We start from the raw sequence: 20081 nt of genomic DNA, 5'->3' as shown, positions 1-20081 counted from the left end.
ATAACCCTTAAGGCTCTCATTTTAGACTTAGCTTATTTTGATATGATATTGATGAGTGTTGAACTCCTTGAGTGAGTGTAAGGATGAATTCCTTGGTTGATTATAAACTTGTTAAGGTGGCTTTTATGGAGATTCTTCCCCTTGATGGTTATCTTATAGTCTAGGGTTAATTAAGTTTTAATTGAATGGGTATTTGAGATAAATTTCAAGTGTTCTTTCAATTCCCTAATTAGTTCTTTGCTAAATTCTATCTTTCTATCCTTTTTATTTGTGTTCTTGTATTTTTGCTTCCGCGTTCGTATCAGTACACAATTATTATGGTCCAACATGCGCTCTTATTTATGCATGATCTTGGAGTTGAAGGATTGATATAATAATCAATGGTGGTTTTCATATATCTCACTTTACCAATGTGCCATTGTATTAAAAAAAATGAACGTTGGACATAGCTCAAATTCCATCACCTAGTTCCAGTCGAGATCAGGATAGTCCATGAGTATATTAGGAGAACACAAGTATACAACCCATATGATTAACCAATATGTGATTCTTATAACGTACCCTTGGAAGTTCAAAATTGTACATCTGGCCGTGGAGTAACATTATTATTACATAGGTATACCAACATTGGATAGCCCACAACATCAGTGATATTTTTAATTGAAATGTTGTGTTGAGAAATAGACCTTGGATGTAATTCTACCTTAAAGTAAGTTCGAGTAGATATGATTTGTCCAAAATATATAAAGAGATTATAACTCGTGATACACTTAAGTAATGTGAGATTCTAGCACAACGAGAAGGAAGTGAGAATACACTTGAAGCAAGGTTTGTGAGCATTGGCAAGGGCGAATCTATACTAGTATTAATTTCGTGTTCACGCGTGAATCCAGTAATTTTTATTCATGCCTTTTATTTGGAGGCACACTAACTAAATCAAATCTCATGTTCATCTTTTAACTTTATATTGTGTGATCATTGATGTGGCTTATATTGTGCATTTGTGCATGTTTATGATCAATTCCAAACTCCGTATATGTATTAAAAAATTTATTAAATATGTACATATTATAAATTTCAGAATCCATAAATTTTAAACCTTGGACTTGCCTCTAAATTGTAGGTATATGATTAGAACCATACGAATTTGCAAGGTGTATACGGGTAAAACCGAGGATAACATATATCCCGATTTTTCGGTGGGTCAAACGAAGCGGAGACATGACTGCATGGGATCAAAATCGAAGCCAGGGACTTCTCGCACCATGGGCCGAACGGAGTGTTCGCCATCGTGCCTGGTAAGACCACACTCCTCGGACCCAGAGCGAACTCCTAAACCTCGGAAAGCACTACGAACGGTTGCATACGACTAACAGAAAATCCTGATATCTACTCCCAGCCGGGTATCATGGCGCGAATCTTGCCCGATGTCGGTAGCATATCAGTAATTGACAAGAAAGGAGGATTTTGTTTTACTTTTTTTAGAGTTGTACTAGGGATGAAACTCTCCTACTATATAAAATGGAAGATTTTCCATTCCATAAACATTGTAACAGGCATATCAAAAGAATATAAACTTTTTTCCCTGCTTTCTAGTTGCTGAGAATTTCTTATTTTAATCATAGTTCTTCATACACATTTGGCTCCGAATCGAGGGCAAAACTATTATTAAGTTTAAATATGAGCCCGGACTTAACGTCTCAACTGCTTCAGTTATTTATTTTATCTTTAATTCGTTTATCTAACGTTCTTGATTACTTGTGTCGAATCAATCCACTTATCCTTAAAATCGCGTCCAAATTTAATTGTTATCCATTTTAAGGGTAAACACAAGGGGCCGAGGGAGTTGGTTGTAAATTCTCCTGCTGCATTTGAAAGCAAATAATTTATAAAAATGTCAACGCTACTAAACTTGATGTTAGGTTTACTGAATATCAAGCTTATAAAACATGTCAAACATTTTTTTATTAGCTATTTTTCTATATGTTTCGAGTAAATTTTCTCCCACTATTATCGACAGAGATTCAGAAATATTTGTTACGTAAAAAGTTAAATTTTTCTCTACATGAAAGATAAATAAGAGAAAAGAAAAGAAAAATGCTTAACTTTAAAAAGATGAAAAATAGTCTTACCAACTAAGAGGTTATGAGTTTTTAATACAACCTTTTAAAAGAACATCAAAATGAGTATTTTGCCCGAAAAGATTGAATAGCGTATACTCTCCATCTCTAGGAATAAAGGAAGTTTTTTTTGTCACGTAAATCAAATATAGGCAAAGTAACGAAATTATCCTTTTAAATAGGTGGAAGTAAGACTTTCAAAAATAAAAATGCTCAGATTAAATAGTTTTGAAAAATGACTTAAATCATATACACCGCCACAATTGTAAAGACTTTTAAACATACCAAATTCATTGGGGAGTAATCTACGTTCAACTAGCCTTAAATCTGACTTCTGCACTTAAGCGTATTCTCGCGTCGATGGCACTTGATATGATTGATAGAGTACTGAATCTTTTTTAAAAACTATATTTAACAAATCAACCACACAACAGTAGCATGATAAAATATTAAAGCTCTTCGTTGTCTTTTTCCTTTTTGTTCTCTGATTGTTTTGTTTTCTGGTAATCAGTCCATTTCGCATATATTAGCAATAATAACATTAAAAAATGCTTCACTTAGAAGGTGCTAACTGCTAAATTTAAAAATCAACTTTCCATTACTGCAGCTATGCCAATTTAACAAATCAAACTAAAGGATTTGTATATCACAATCATCTCCCTATTTAAAGGACATGTATTTGAGTGTCCCAATCATCACTTTAAGCAAGAAAGTACATTGAGATTTTCATAATCCTTTGTCCAAAACAGATAATGGCAACATTTAAGTTTCTTTCATTTCTCATTCTTCAAATTTTTTGCATATTGGAGGTTGCTAATTGTCAAGGTGTAGAAGTAGGGTTCTATAAGAAAACATGTCCAAATGTAGAGGCAATTGTCAAACAAACAACAGCTCACTACATTTCTCGCGCTCCTACTCTAGCTGCCCCTTTATTGAGAATGCATTTTCACGATTGTTTTGTTAGGGTAAGCACCGCGATTTAATGCCTTATGTATTTACCTTAGTTTGTTTGATATTTTTCATGTCGAATGCACTATAACATATTCACTTAATGATGCAGGGGTGTGATGGTTCGGTACTACTGAATTCAACAAAAGGTAATCAAGCAGAGAAAGATGCAATTCCAAATCAAAGCCTGAGGGGATTCCAAGTAATTGATGCTGCTAAATCTGCTTTAGAGAAAGAGTGTCCTGGCATTGTATCTTGCTCTGATATTTTAGCCTTAGCAGCCCGTGATGCTGTTGAACTGGTAACTAAATAAATACTTAGTAAATTCAAACAATTTATTAGAATTTCAAATACTTAACATATTATAGGGTTATTTCAGATTAATGGACCAACTTGGGCAGTTCCCTTGGGAAGAAGAGATGGGAGAGTTTCAATACTCTCAGATGCCTTAAAAAATTTGCCAACTCCTTTTGATAACTTTACTACTCTTAAAACAACATTTGGCTCCTTGGGCTTAAATGTCAAAGACCTTGTTGTTTTATCAGGTAAAATTGATATTTTACCGTGAAACAACTACATGTGGAAGAGTTCCATTAATTCAACTAATCCAAAATTTATATTCTTTTATTTTCTCCTTGTTTATTCGTAGGAGGACACACTATTGGAATGTCACATTGTTTTTCCTTCTCAAGCCGTTTGTACAATTTCACTGGCAAAGGTGACATGGACCCGAACATGGATCAGAACTACATAGGTCGTTTGAAAATCAAATGTAAGCCAGGAGATGTGACCACCATTGTTGAAATGGACCCTGGAAGTTTCAAGAGTTTTGACACAGATTATTACACTATGGTTAGCAAAAGAAGAGGGTTATTCACATCTGATGCAGCTCTTCTCACTGATAGTCAAACAAAAGCTTATGTTTTGTCTCAAGTAAATCCCTATGGATCCACTTTCTTCAAAGATTTTGGAGAATCAATGATAAAAATGGGCAAAATTGGAGTTCTTACTGGTAAAGCAGGTGAAATCAGAAAGCATTGTGCCTTCCGAAACTAAGAGAAACAACAGCTTAGTCACTTTAATTCGTATTGTTATGTTCAATGAGATCTTTGTTGTGAATAAGTTTTTTCTTCTTCTTCTTTTTTCTGTACTGATAAGTTGTGGAAAGTGTACCTCATGTAGTAAATCTTGATTGTATCGTAATTTTGTAATTCAGTTCGTTGAGCGTGTAACTAATAAAATTGTTTAAATTTGTTTTGCTTTTACTAGCATTCATGATTAATAGACTTTTCCTTTTGTTTTACTTTCTTAGTAGACGAGGGGGTTAAAGTTTATCGTAAATTTTATTCATAGCTGATATAAAGAGACCGCGTAGCCGGGCAGGGTCGGCTCTAATGTGTTGAGTTGTAAGGCTTGTGCCTTAAGTTCCCAAATTTTGGATCCTATTTTTTAAAAATAATAGGTTTATAGGTATTTAAAAAATAATATTTAGTACTTTTAATACAAAAGTAGAGTTTTTAATATAAAAGGAAAGAAAGGTCTTTGATACATACATAAAGTAATAATTTGACTTATACATGGGTAGATGAATAGTTTTTCCAATGTTTCAATTTTTCACTTCTTACTCCTTCATTAGATAAAGTGTAAAAAATTTACTCCCCCTTTCTTTATTTGTCCAAGTCAATCTTTCTTTTCCCGATTTCTTCATATTTCAGAAACCCCTACATATTTTCTGTGTTTCTCTTTATTATTCTCACTCACCTTCGTTCTCAAAAATATTGAAGCTTTCAATAGTTCTATACTTCTATTGCTCGATAAAATCTTATCTATAATTAACAATATCTCAAGAAAGATTAAATGAATTGGCTATATTATCAATTGAAAATGAATTATTAGGAAAAATTAATTATAAAAAAGATTATTAATAACTTTGTATCTCAAAAAGCTAAAAAATGGACTTTAAATAAAAACATATCGTATAACTTCTTTTTTTTTAAATTTAGACCTTATATTAAACCTTGGCTTTAGGCGTCGGATATACTTGAGCCGCCCCAGCGCGTAGCTAATGTGACAACATATGATACAGAATTTGCACAAATGACCAAAAAACATAAAGTCACTCCACTCATATCTTGCGACATGCCAATATCGCAGCTGCTTGTGCCTTTGTACTAGAGTAAGATCCAATGCTAGGTTATTTGGATACATTAGTTCTCTCTAAGTTTTTAGGTAGTTTAGTTTTCTGTTTTCTGTTTTCTTGTTATTGTAATGTTACTTAGGAGTCTCTCTGAGAAGGGATTGTAAAAGATAAATTGCAGAAAGTAAATGACACAATATGTTTTTATACTGGTTCGGATTCAGAGTGAATCCTACGTCCAATCCCCTTGGGTTGCAAGGGTGATCTCTTTTAAGTATGAAGTGACTTAGTACAGATGAGTTGATGTTGTTATACACCAACAACTTATGTCACTCGTTCTTCTCTCTATAATTAATACAATACCTCACCAATGATCTTTTCTCTCTCTCTTTTCTTTGTTACACAAAGAGTCTAAAGCAGACTACATTATTTTGTTTGAAGTAGAACAAAGAGATTGAAGTTGGTTTGATCAAAGTATATCATTCCAAAGCTAGTGCAGTAGGTATTTATACTTCTAGATGTCTTCAAGTCTTGTACATCTTTTTGAGTGATTGCGAATCCAAGGGAGTTGTATTCAGACGGATTCGTAGATTGATTCTTTCCGCGATTGATTCTTCTGCTAACTTGTCTTAACTCGTGGATTGAGTGATTTCTTCCTTAAATGAGAGAATATTCTCGTTGCCAAATCCCTTGATTGATGCCTTCGATTGACGTCATTATGTGCGAGAATCTTTAGCGGATGATTTCGTGCCCCTAATCACCTTTGAGTTAGATCCTTCCTATAATATCTCTTTTAATTGATTTTGCCATCTTCTTTGATTGATTTGTCCGCTTTTCTTTCCTTTTTCGTTGGATTCACTTCCTCCATTTTATTGCTTAGAATCTTTTCCTGCACATAGGGAGTAATTGGTTATTTTGCATCATTGAAATTTACTGAGATATAACAATCTACCCCTTTTGATGATGACAAAATAACAATGAAAATACTTCCCTATTGATTCACGTTTCTTGGTAGATGTGTCTAGTCGACTCCCCCTCAGTTGTATACCGTATAATGTACCTGCAAGTTGAAAACAGAGCACAAAACACAGAACACAGAAGCAGGGAATACATAGAAACGCATGCCTTAAGCGTGCTTACTATTTATCCCCTTTTGTCATCAACAAAAACAAAATAAAAGCACAGAAATAAAAAGTATTTGTCCTAAGAGTACACCCCATGACTGAAACATTAGTCGCAAAAACAAGGCAAAAAGAAAATTGTCTTCAACAACTGTCACGACCCAAAATCTCTCTCGTCGTGATGGTACCTATCTCAATACTAGGCAAGCCGACAATTTCAATAAATCACATATCTTTTAAATTTGAAAACACAATAATTAAATTCAGCGGAAGAAATCTCACAAGTACAAATATAAATACTCCCCAAACCCGGTGTCACTAAGTACATGATCATCTAATATGAATACGAACCTGGAAAACACGACTAATAATAGTCTGAGACTAAATACAGTAAACAAGGAGATAGAGAAGGAGATACAAGGTCCGAAAAATACAACAACTACCTCTAAATCTCCGAAAAATCAACTGTGCGAAAGAATCAGCACCCACTATGTCCGGGAACACCTGGATCTGCACACGAAGTGTAGGGTGGAGTATGAGTACAACCAACTCAGCAAGTAACAATACTAAATAAAAAACTGAAAGTAGTGACGAGCTTCACAGCTGAGTCCAATTACAGTAATGTCCAACATAATAAGACACGCATGCTTTCAAGTTCAACATTTAAGGCCAAAACAGTAATTTCATGTCAAGTTCAACTGAAACATAAGATAATATCTCTCAGAAATTTCCAAAACAGTGATATATGATAGCTGAAGTGCAACAGTAATGAAATCAAATGCATCCTCTCAGGACCACAGTCACTTAGCCATTCCATTCAATCAGCACTCGGCACTCAGCACTCTCACTCAGTAGGTACATGCGCTCACTGAGGGTGTGTACAGACTCCGGAGGGGCTCTTACAGCCCAAACGCAATAATCCGCACAGAAAAATCACGTGCAATAGTATCAATATCTAGATCCGCACGGACAACTTACGTGCTATAGTATAATATCTGGATCCGCACGGATAACTCACTTGCTATAGTACAATATCTGGATCCGCATGGACAACTCACGTGATGCACGGACAACTCACGTGCTGCACGGACAACTCACATGCTGCATGGACAACTCACATGCTATAATATAATATCTCACAATCAGGGCCTCGGCCTTACTCAGTCATAAATCTTTCCAGTCTCTCGGGTTGTCAATGATCATGCAAATCAGCCCAAACAATAATAATATGATGCATCAATAATGAACAATAGAGACCGAGATAAAATCAACAAGTAAACTGTGACTAAGTACAAAACAATAATTTAGTAGATAATTCAACATGTGCACGACCTATGTGGGTCCCTACAGTGCCAACACATAATCCAAACATGATTTGTGTTTCAATTTCTCTACTACATGGAGAATATACAGATAACCACAGATTATTCAACTACACAGTCCCATGAAATTTGACAAAATCACAATTCCTACGGTGCACGCCCACACGCCCGTCACCTAGAATGTGTGTCACCTCCAAAACCGATCATATAATACATAATCCGGGGTTTCATACCCACATGACCAAATTTAGAACTGTTACTTACCTCGAACTATGTAATTCTTTATTCTGCTATGTCTTTACCTTGAGAATCTGCCTCTGAACGCCTCAAATCTAGCTACAATTAATTCAATTCAGTCAATACTAATTATAGGAATTAATTCTATACGAAAATACTAGTTTTCCAAAAAACTTTGAAATTTAACTCAAAATTTGTATGCAGGGCCCACGTCTCAGAATCCGACGAAGCTCACAAAATCCGACAACCCATTCAATTACGAGTCCAACCATACCAATTTTATCAAATTCCGATAACAACTCGACCTCCAAATCTAAAATTTTCGTTCTTGAAAAGTTTTGCAAAAGTCTTGAATTCTTCCATTTAAATCCGAAATAAATGATGAATATAACCATGGATTTATGAAATATAATCACTTTTGGATATAGGACACTTACCCAAGTCGAAGTCGTGAATAAATCCTCAAAATCGCCCAAGAACCGTGCTCCAAAAATCCAAAACGAAATGAAGGAAATGACCATTTTTGGTCCTTAAGTTTCTGTCCATCCGTCACTAAAAGTCCATTTTTCGTTACTAAAAGTCCATACGAGAACTTGCTTGCACCAACAATTATTTTTTCACTTAAAAGGCTCTAACTCCATCATACGAATTCGGAATTCGACGATTCTTGTTCCTATGAGTCACAAATAATAATACGAACTTAGTTGTTCAATTGAAACTCAATTCGGAGCTCATTTGCTCAATGTGATACCAATTTTGCTCATTAAACAATTAACTCATGTTTCGCGCTAAAAACCCAATCGCGAATTGATGAAATTAGACCAAACTTTCCATATCACTCCTATAATTCATTATCAAAATCCTGGAAGTCGCGAAATCTAATTTCGATCTCTAGAACTAAAAATGGACATTTGGATCATTACATGCTTATGCTCAAAACACCAAACTCTTCCAAAAGTCATCCGAGCCCATAGGACCCCAACCAAGTATACTAACAAGTCCCATAATATGACACAAATTTAGTCGATGCCTCAAATTATATTTAACAACATTAAAACACGAATCGCACCCCAATTCAAAAATAACAAATTCCAAATTCTACATTCAATGCCGAAACCTATCAAATCAAGTCCGATTGACCTCAAAGTTTGCACACAAGTCATAAATGACATAATGGAGGTATTCTAATTTTCAGAATCGGATTCTGGCCCCGATATCAAAAAGTGAACTCCTCGGTCAAACTTCGAAACTTAAATTTATATTTTAGCCATTTCATGCCTAATTTAGCTACGAGCTTCCAAATAATTTTGCGGACATGCTCCTAAGTCCAAAATCACCATATGGAGCAATTTGAATCATCAAAACTCTATTCTGGGGTCGTTTACACATAAGTCGATATCCGGTCACTATTTTAACCTAAGCTTTAAACCTTGGAACTAAGTGTTCCAATTTATTTCAAAACCTCACCAGATCCAAACCAATTACCCCGGCGAGTCACATAATAACTGTAAAGAAAACATTGAGCAGTATATGTGGAAATGGGATTGTAATACTCAAAACGATTGGCCGGGTCATTACAACAACCAAACATCAGCGACACAGAAAGTAGGTAAGGGTGTTGCAAACTGCCTCCTTGAAGAGATCAAAGCTAGCATTCACTGTGATAGATATCCCATCAATTCTATTGTGCATCTCTTTGAAGCCCCTTACTACTTTTTATGCAGTCTTGAGAATCTACACTCAAATCTTGGACACGTCGGACCCTGTCTCCTTTGCCATTCCATGAATAACTTCAATCTTGCTTTGCATAAAGGTTAAGGAGTTCTTGATGATAGGTAGTGCTTCATTGATGGAGACAAGCTTTTCTGAGAAGTCAGAATCACTTATACTAGGGTGAGACACATGAGCTTTTGCCTTGGAATCGGAGGGGACATTCTTGGTTTCACATTCTTGTTTCTTGACCCAGGCACCCTTTACAGAAATATAACCCATGCTAGCAAATCCCCTGGAATTGTAATACTTGGCGACAATGATGTAGGGGTGGTCAACAAAGGATATGTTGTTGGCTTCTATCACAAGGGTGATAACCATACCATAAGGAAGCCTTGTGGGATCATCGGCACTTTCTATCATGAAATTGATGACCCAAGAGGACAATTTGACCTTGTGCTTCGTTAGAAGGAAATAAACTAAAAAGGTATCACGCTGGGAGAAGGTAGAGAAGGATCATGTTCTTGGAAGAAGAGTGGTTGCTACAATGTGATGACCCGATAGGTCATCTTCTATTTTAGAATCTAATTTTGCACTATGAAGCTTTAAATACCTCATTCTAGCCTTCCTCAATTTGCATGCACAGTCCGAGTATTTTTCCGGAAAGCTTTTATGTTAAAAACTGAGAAAATATGAAATTTTTGCCTTAAAAATTCATTTGAGTTGACTTCGGTCAATATTTTGAGCAAACATAACAGGATTCATATTTTGATGGTCCCGATGGGTCCGTATCATAATTTGGGACTTGGGCGTATGCCCGGAATCGAATTCAGAAGTCCCAAGCCCGAGTTATCGCACTTTGTTGAAATTTGAATGTTTAAAGGCCTAATGACTTTGAGAGTTTGACCAATGTTTGAATTTATTGATATAGGATCCGTATTTTGGTTACAGAATCCGGTATAAGTCCATTACTATATTTATGACTTGTCTGTCAAATTTGGTGAGAAACGGAGTTGGTTTGACGTGATTCAGACGTCCAGTTGTTAAAAATAGAAGTTTCAAAGTTTTCTTGAAAATTTCATTTGATTTGGTGTTCAATTCGTAGTTCTAGGTGTTATTTTGACGATTTGATCACGCGAGCGAGTTTGTATGATATTTTTAGACTTGTGCGTATATTTGGTTTAGAATCCCGAGGGCTCGGGTAAGTTTCGAATAGGCTACAGAGTGGTTTAGACTTAGAACTCAACTGGTGTTTTACAAATTTCTGGTACTGGTCTCTGATCTCGCAATAGCGAGATCAGTGTTCGCATTTGCGAACATCTCAAATCATGCCAGGCTCACATTTGCGAAGAGTACATGGGTCAACATGAGTTCGCATTTGCGATCAGGAGGTCACAATTGCGGGGAGGCCAGAGTTCGCATTTGCGAACATTTCATCGCAAATGCGATGAAAGCAGAGGTGTGCAGACTTAGAGGCGATTTTTCAAAGAACTCCTCTTCCCCAATACATTGGTAAGTGATTCTAATCTATTTTCCTTTAATTTTTCATTAAATTTCATAAGTTTTAAACCTAAAATCTAGTGTTTTCATGGTGGAAATTGGGGGTTTGGGTAGACTTAGGGATTTTTGTAAAATTTGGATTTAGACCGAAAATTGAGGTCGTATTTCAAAACAAATTATATAACCAGGCTCGGGGGTGAATGGGTAATCAGGTTTTGGTCCGAATTTCGGGATTGGACCAAGCGGGCTCGGGGGTTGACTTTTGATGACTTTTTCAATAATGACCTAAATTGAATCCTTTGCAATCGTGGGTAGTTCCTAAGGTTTACTTTGAATCCTTTGGTTGGTAATTTATTAGATTCTATTGGTTCGGAGGCTTGTTTGAGAGGCAAAGTTGTAATTGAGCTTTGGGTGGACTTTTGGAGCAAGGTAAGTGTCGTGGTTAACCTCGACTTGAGAGATTAGGATATGTTTGTCTATTTGCTACATATTTAGATGTTGGGTACAACGTATTTGTGAGGTGACGAGTACTTATGCGTTGTTGTCGGGTTAAAGCATGTGGGTGGGGACTTGTTCCTTGTAGTTTATTGCTTACTTTGATCTTGTTATCCATGCTTAGACTAGTTACTTACTAAATTGATCGTTCTTATCGTATTTACGGGATTTTGTGATAATTGAGTATTGATTCCAAAGTTGATATTGGTATTGTGGAACCATTATTGAAGTAAGGCTTGTTCTTGTTGATTCTATCTCCCTGCTATTACTTGTTCATTGTTATATGGTAAGGGAGAGTGTTAATGCACGAAGGGTGATGCCGTGCCATATTGTGAGTGTTAATGCACGAAGGGTGATGTCGTTTCATATTGTGAGTATTAATTCATGAAGGGTAATGTCGTGCCATATTGTGAGTGTTAATGCATGAAGGGTGATGTCGTGCTATATTGTGAGTGAAATTGTCTGGAGGGAAGCGGATGGGGGCCAGCGATGTGCCCCGGTCGAATATGGAATGGTGACGAACTGGTCCGCCGATCGACTCGGGGTGTGGACCAGCGTGGATTAGGGGGGGGGCTAAAGCCCGGGCTTTCGATACGCTCGTGGAACATCGTCTCCTTGATTGTGGTAGGCAGCACGCTCCTCCGGCGTGCTTTGGCATATGTGCGCTCCAGACGCTGGCCTGTGGGCTTCCCATTTGACCCGTTTTGAAACACGGACCAAGGAGTCTGACATGTGTGCGAGTCAACGGGCGAGTAAACCTGTAAGGTGTAAGGAAGCTGATTGGTGGGACCCCCCTGAGCGGTGCACCGCCGACCGACCTTGATCTTCTGTGAAGGGTTCAAGTGTGAGCATACCTGTCGGGACCCGAAAGATAGTGAATTATGCCTGAGCGGGGCGAAGCCAGAGGAAACTCTAGTGGAGGCCCGCATCGATACTGACGTGCAAATAGTTCGTCTGACTTGGGTATAGGGGCTAAAGACTAATCAAACCGTCTAGTAGCTGGTTCCCTCCAAAGTTTCCCTCAGAATAGCTGGAGCTCGCCGAGTTCTATCGGGTAAAGCCAATGATTAGAGGCATCAGGGGCACAATGCCCTCGACCTATTCTCAAACTTTAAATAGGTAGGACGGTGCGACTTCTTTGTTAAGTCGCACCACAAAATCAAGAGCTCTAAGTGGGCCATTTTTGGTAAGTAGAATTGGCGATGCGGGATGAACCGAAAGCTGGGTTACGGTGCCAAACTGCGCGCTAACGTAGATCCCACAAACGGTGATACACGAAGGGTGATGCCGTGCCATATATTGAGTGTTAATACACGACGGATGATACAGTGCCATGTTATGAGAGTTAATGCACGAAGGGTGATGTCATGCCGTATCTATTGATTTATATTATGAGGCTGAAAGTTAAAGCACGAAGGGTGATGCCATACAAATTTTCTTCATTGTGTTTAGTTGTTTTCACTGGTTAAAAGCATGTTGATTGTTCAGGTTATCATTTCCGTTGTATCTCTTATATCTTGTGCCCCTTTAGCATGTCCCCCTCCCAATAATACATGTTTAACTGTTATTGTTGTTTTCTTGTACATATACTGTTATCTGTATAGGTTTATTATATGGGTGTCTTGTCATAGCCTCATCACTACTTCGTCGAGGTTAGGCTCGACACTTATGAGTACATGCGGTAGGTTGTACTCATACTACACTCTGCACTTCTTGTGCATATTTTGGTACCGGTCCTAGCTGATCATGAGGCTTAGCAGCTTGGACTTGCTTATTGGAGACTCAATGTAGATCTGCTTGCGTTCGCACACGTTGGAGTCCCCTTCTATCTCCTCTATTTTACTGTTTCTTTTCATTCATAACAGTTGTATTTCTTTCATATTCTATTTGTAGAAAATCTTAGAAGCTCGTGAGTTGTGACTCTAGATCCGAATTGTATTAGATATTATGGGCTTTATGTTATTTCGCATTTCATTTTTAGCTTCTATTTAGTTTAATTTATTATGTTATTGAAATTGACTAAAATTGGTTTAAAGTATCCTCTAACACTGGCTTGCTTAGCAAGTGAAATGTTAGGCGCCATCACGGTCCCGAAGGTGGGAATTCCGGGTCATGACAAGTTGGTATCAGAGCACTAGGTTGCCTAGGTATCACAAGTTACGAGCAGGTTTAGTAGAGTCTGGAGGTTCGGTACGGAGACGTCTGTACTTATCTTCCAAAGGCTATGAAGTTTAGGAACAAATTTCACTTCTATTCTTCTCTGTCGTGCAATTTTGTTCTCTTATTGCTCACTCTTCTACTTTTATTCTCTCGAAGATGGCGAGAACACGTACCATATCTTCAGTTGAGCAGCAGCCAGAGCCTCTAGTGAAAGCTCCTACGAGGGGTAGAGGTCGAGGCCGAGGCCGTGCTAGAGGCCAAGGCAGGGGCAGAGCTCGAGCAGCAGCACCAGCACCAGCAGTAGAGCCTTAAGTATAGTTTGATGACGAGGTTCCAGCCCAAACAGTTTCTGTCGGACCAGCTCAGGTCCAAGAGGGGTTCATCACCACCCCAGTGATTCAGGATACTTTGGTCCGTTTTGTGGGCCTTATGGAGTGTGTGGCCCAGACTGGCACATTTCCCATGGCACCAGCCGTCTCTCAGGCTGGGGGAGGAGCAAAAACTCCCACTCCAGAGCAGATGGCTCCTTAGTATCAGGCCTCAACAGCCCCACCAATTGGAGTAGTTCAATAGGTTGTTACAGCATAAGCCGGTGATGGACTGGCTATGTCTTCTGAGGGCTTATTGAGGTTGGAAAAGTTCACCAAGATATTTCCAGTTCACTTCAGTGGTGCACCTTATGAGGACCAACGTGATTATCTTGACCGTTGCCATGAGGTTCTGCAGAACAAGGGGATAGTTGAGACCAATGGGGTCGATTTTTCTGTGTTTCAGATGACGGGTTCCGCCAAGAGATGGTGGAAGGATTTTGTATTGACTAGACCAGCGGGGTCTCTTGCTCTTACTTGGGACCAGTTCTCTCAGATATTTCTTGAGAAGTTCCTTCCTGTCACACCGAGAGAGGATATTCGTAGGAAGTACGAGCGTCTCCAGCAGGGCAGTATGTCCGTCACTCAGTATGAGACCCGTTTTGTAGATCTGGCCCATCATGATATTCTTCTGCTTCCTACTGAGAGAGAGAGAGAGATAGAGAGGGTGAGGAGGTTTATTGAGGGACTTGCTCAGCCTATCAAGTTGCACATGAATAAGGAGACTGGGAGTGAGATTTCTTTTCAGATGGCTGCCAATGTTGCTAGGCGAGTTGAGATGGTTCTTACACAGGGGGGAGGTCAGGGGTCTGAAAAGAGGCCTCGTCATTTCGGTGGGTTTAGCGGTGCCTCATCTGGAGGCAGGGTACTTTTGGTAGAGGCCATCCTCCCAGACCATTTCATTCAGCACTCCAGGCATCCCATGGTGCTTCATGTGGTTGTGGCCCTCATATGCCTTATTCCGACCAGCTAGCCTACAGTGCACCACTAGCTCTTTTTAGTGCACCTCCGCTCCAGAGTGTTCTGGGTGGTTACTCAGGTCGACAAGGTCAGTTTCAGGGTCAGCAGCCACAACAGTCGAGGTCCTGTTATACTTTTGCCCTCGTGCATTGAATAGTTCACAACATCAGGGTTCTCGTGCCATGGTCCTGGCACCGGGTGTTTTACTGCCCGCCCAGTCAGCTAGAGGTAGGGGTCATACAACTAGAGGTGGAGGTCAGGCCGCTAGAGGTGGAGGCCATCCAGCTAGGGCCCATCCTAGAGATATAGTTTAGAGTGGTGGGGCCTAGCCCTGATGCTATGCTTTTCCAGCCTGGCCTGAGGCTGAGTCATCTGACGTTGTTATCACATGTATTATTTCAATTTACAATAGGGATGCTTCAGTTCTATTTGATCCGAGTTCTACTTATTCCTACGTGTCATCCTATGTTTCTTCATATTTGGTTGTGCCTCATGATTCCTTGAGTGCTCGTGTGTATTTGTCCATACCTGTGGGAGTTGCTATTGTTGTAGATCGTGTTTATCATTCGTGTGTGGTTACCATTGGGAGTCTTGAGACTAGTGTAGATCTTCTACTTCTTGATATGGTAGACTTTGATATTATCTTAGGTATGGATTGGCTGTCACTTTATCATGCTATATTGGATTGTCACGCCAAGATGGTGACCTTATCCTTGCTAGGATTTCCTAGATTAGAGTGGAGAGGGACTCCTGGACATTCTACCACCAAGGTTATCTCTTATATAAAGGCTTGGCGTATGATCGAGAAGGGGTGTCTAGCTTATTTGGCTTATGTCCGTGATTCTAGTGCGGAAGTTCCTACCATGGATTCAGTACCAATTGTATGTGAGTTTCCAGATGTGTTTCCTGTAGACCTGCTGGGGATGCCACCTGATAGGGACATTGATTTTTGTATTGATTTGGTTCCGGGCACTCATCCCATTTCTATTCCTCCATACCGTATGGCCCCGCCAGAGTTGAAAGAATTGAAGGAGCAGTTGTAGGATTTTCTTGATAAGGGTTTCATTAGACCTAGTGTCTCTCCTTGGGGTGCGCCTGTGTTGTTTGTGATGAAGAAGGATGGATCGATGGGGATGTGCATAGATTATCGGTAGTTGAACAAAGTCACCATCAAGAAAACGTATCCATTGTCGAGGTTTGATGACTTATTTGATCATCTTCAAGGTTCCAAGGTGTTTTTGAAGATTGATTTGAGGTTGGGATACCATCAGTTGAGGATTAGGGCATCCGATGTCCCCAAGACAGCTTTTCGGACTCGGTACGGGCATTATGAGTTTCTAGTAATGTCCTTTGGGTTGACAAATGCCCCAGCAATATTTATAGATTTGATGTACCGGGTGTTCAAGCCCTATCTGGATTTATTTGTGATGTTGTTTATTGATGATATATTGATCTACTCTCGCAGTCGAGAGGAGCACGAGCAGCATCTTCAGATTGTACTTCAGACTCTGAGAGACATCCAGTTATATGCTAAGTTTTCAAAGTGCGAGTTTTGGCTGGATTCAGTAGCTTTCTTGGGGCACATTGTATCAGCAGAGGGAATTCAGGTAGACCCTAAGAATATTGAGGCAGTTCAAAACTGGCCTAGACCCACTTCAGCCATGGAGATTCAGAGTTTCTTGGGATTGGCGGGTTATTACCATCAGTTTGTGGAGGGGTTCTCATCTATAGAAGCCCCGCTGACCAGGTTGACCCAGAAGGGTGCCTAGTTCAGATGGCCATACGAGTGTGAGGCGAGCTTTCAGAAGCTCAAGACTTCTTTGACTACATCGTCGGTATTGATGTTGCCCACAGGTTCAGGATCTTATACGGTATATTGTGATACATCCCGTGTTGGTCTCAGTACAGTATTGATGCAAGATGGCAGAGTGCTTGCATATGCGTTGCGGAAGTTGAAGATTCATGAGAAGAATTACCTTGTCCATGACTTAGAGTTGGCAGCCATTGTTCATGCGCTGAGGATTTGGAGGCACAATCTTTACGACGTGTCGTGTGAGGTTTTCACGGATCATCGGAGCCTACAGTGTTTGTTCAAGCAAAAGGATCTCAATTTGAGACAGAGGAGGTGGTTAGAGCTATTGAAAGACTATGATATCACCATCTTGTATCATCTTGGGAAGGCCAATGTGGTGGCCGACGCTTTGAGTAGAAAGGCAGCGAGTATGGGCAGACTTGCACACATTCCAGTCGGTGAGAGATAGTATGATGACCCTCATTTGCTTGTCCTTAAGGATACAGTTCGACACGGTGGTGCCAAGCAGGTTACTGTTGGAGATGATGAAGTTTAGATGATGTGGGGTTATGTTTGTGTGCCTAATGTGGATGGACTTCGTGAGTTGATTCTTGAGGAGGCCCACAGTTCTCGGTATTCTATTCATCCTGGCATCGCCAAGATGTATTAGGACTTGCGGAAGCATTATTGGAGGAGGAGAATGAATAAGGACATAGTTGCATATGTAGCTCGGTGTCTAAATTGTCAGCAGGTAAAGGGTGAGCATCAAAGACCTGGTGGTTTGCTTCAGAAGTTGGATATTCCTGAGTGGAAGTGGGATGGTATCACTATGGATTTCGTTGTTGGACTCTCACGGACTCAGAGGAAGTTTGATGCAGTTTGGGTCATTGTGGACAGGATGACCAAGTCAGCGCACTTCATTCCTGTGGCATTTACTTATTCTTCAGAGCGGTTGGCAGAGATTTACATCCGCGAGATCGTCATTTCTGATCAAGGTACACAGTTTGCCTCGCACTTTTAGAGGACAGTACAACGTGAGTTAGTGAGTAAAGCATTTCATCCTCAAACGGACAGACAGTCCAAGCGCACTATTCACATATTGGAGGATATGCTCCGCGCTTGTGTTATAGACTTCGGAGGTTCTTGGGATCGCTTCTTGCCACTCGTTGAGTTTTCCTACAACAACTGCTACCAATCGAGCATTCAGATGACTCCCTACGAGGCATTATACGATAGGGTGTGCCGATCGCCAGTTGGATGGTTCGAGCCAGGAGAGGCTCAGTTGTTGGGTACATATTTAGTACAGGATGACTTGGATAAGGTCAAGATTATTCAGGATCGACTTTGCACAGTTCAGTCCAGGCAGAAGAGTTATGTCGACCGTAGAGTTCGTGATGTTACATTTATGGTCGGAGAGAGTGTTGCTCTGGATATCACCCATGAAGGGTGTGACGAGGTTCGAAAAGAAGGGCAAGTTGATCCCTAGGTATATCGGGCCTTTTAAGATTCCTGAGAGAGTGGGAGAGGTGGCTTACAGACTTGCGTTGCCACCGGGTCTATGTGCTGGATTTCATCCTTGTCCAGTTGGACAAGGATTTGACTTACGAGGAGGAGTCGGTGGTTATTCTAGCCCGGCAGATTCGTCAGTTGAGGTAAAAGATTTATCCTTCAGTCCGAGTATCGTGGAAAGGTTAGCCCATCGAGGCACCTACTTGGGAGTCCGAGTCGGATATGTGGAGAATGTGATGACCCAATAGGTCATCTTATATTAATTTGTGGTGAATCCGTGTCGCTACTATAAAGTGCTTTCCATAGTTCAATAGAGAAAAGAGAGAAGAGCAGGCCGATTTCCTTTACTTTATTATTAAACTTAAACAAAGAATCGTTTGACTTTGAATCTCGAAACCTTGAAAGCAAGCGTGGACGATTTGGTAGTCTTTTACAAAGAAAGAACTAACCACATAAAAAATTTATGCAAGGGTAACCGGAAAGGAAGAGTTTGATCGTGGCTCAGTAGTAGGACCAGTTCCCCCCTCAACTACTTATTGATCAATTGGTAAACCCCTTTCCTTTCGGTCTATTAGCTGGTTACCTCCTTTCCCTCGAAGTCTTTGTCGAGCTTATCCCCCTTTCCAGCTAGAGCCTAGACATGAAGAAAGCAAGAAAAGGATAGCGATCGCTTTGGGAATGTCACGGGGGAGGAAGATATAAAGGGCCTTTAAATACCTCATTATAGCCTTTCTTGATTTGCGTGCGCAATCCGAGTATTTTCAGGAAAGCTTTTATGTTAAAAACTAAGAAAATATGAAATGTTTGCCTTAAAAATATATTTGAGTTGACTTCGGTCAATGTTTTGAGAAAACGGAGCCGGATTCGTGTTTTGACAGTCCCGGTGGGTCCGTATCGTGATTTGGGACTTGGGCGTATGCCCAGAATCAAATTCGGAAGTCCCTAGCCTATGTTATCTCACTTTGTTGAAATTTGAAGGTTTAAAAGCTTAATGACTTTGAGAGTTTCACCAATGTTTGACTTTATTGATATCGAGTCCGTATTTTGGTTCCGGAACTCAGTATAGATCCATTACTATATTTATGACTTGTCTGTCAAATTTGGTGAGAAACGGAGTTGGTTTGACGTGATTCGAATGTCCGATTGTTAAAAATAGAAGTTTCAAAGGTTTCTTGAAAATTTCATTTGATTTGGTGTTCAATTCATAGTTCTAGGTGTTATTTTTGCGATTTGATCGCTCGAGCGAGTTTGTATGATGTTTTTAGACTTGTGCGCATATTTGGTTTAGAGTCTCGAGGGCTCGGGTGAGTTTCAGATAGGCTACGGAGTGGTTTAGACTTAGAACTTAGCTGGTGTTTTGCAAATTTCTGGTACTGGTCTCTGATCTCGCAATTACGAGATCAGTGTTCGCATTGGCGAACATCCCAAATCCTGTTAGGCTCGCATTTACGAGCAAATTCTTTGCATTTGCGAAGAGTACTTGGGTCAGCAAGAGTTCGCATTTGCGACCAGGAGGTCGCAATTGCGGGGAGGCCATAGTTCGCATTTGCGAACATTTCATCGCAAATGCGATGAAAGCAGAGGTGCGCGAACTTCGCATATGTATATATGTATTTTGGGCATGGTCTCCCACGTAGGTTGTTCATATGAATTAATAGTTTATTTTCAGACGTTATGCATGACCTACACTTATTTCATGTTT

The 20081-nt window shown here is 39.7% G+C and overlaps 1 protein-coding gene across 1 annotated transcript; it reads left to right on the top strand.

The window, feature by feature from the left end:
• Nucleotides 1–2793: 2793 nt before the first annotated feature.
• On the top strand, nt 2794–4333 carry LOC104121074 (peroxidase 27-like). The gene is made up of 4 exons (XM_009632969.4): nt 2794–3085; nt 3181–3369; nt 3448–3613; nt 3718–4333. Exons 1-4 carry the CDS (start codon nt 2873–2875, stop codon nt 4122–4124), a joined length of 975 nt encoding a protein of 324 aa, XP_009631264.1. The 5' UTR covers nt 2794–2872; the 3' UTR covers nt 4125–4333.
• Nucleotides 4334–20081: the final 15748 nt, after the last annotated feature.

The sequence above is a fragment of the Nicotiana tomentosiformis genome, chromosome 6, assembly GCF_000390325.3.
Source record: "Nicotiana tomentosiformis chromosome 6, ASM39032v3, whole genome shotgun sequence".
In the NCBI taxonomy this organism is placed as follows: domain Eukaryota; kingdom Viridiplantae; phylum Streptophyta; class Magnoliopsida; order Solanales; family Solanaceae; genus Nicotiana; species Nicotiana tomentosiformis.
This window is presented reverse-complemented; position numbering and strand designations above follow the sequence as displayed.

Bases quoted from the DNA above. Each gene is read 5' to 3' on its own strand.
- LOC104121074 (XM_009632969.4), top strand. From the start codon at position 2,873: ATGGCAACATTTAAGTTTCTTTCATTTCTCATTCTTCAAATTTTTTGC. The intron at 3,086-3,180 runs GTAAGCACCGCG...TTAATGATGCAG, and splicing joins TTCACGATTGTTTTGTTAGG to GGGTGTGATGGTTCGGTACT. The intron at 3,370-3,447 runs GTAACTAAATAA...GGGTTATTTCAG, and splicing joins CCCGTGATGCTGTTGAACTG to ATTAATGGACCAACTTGGGC.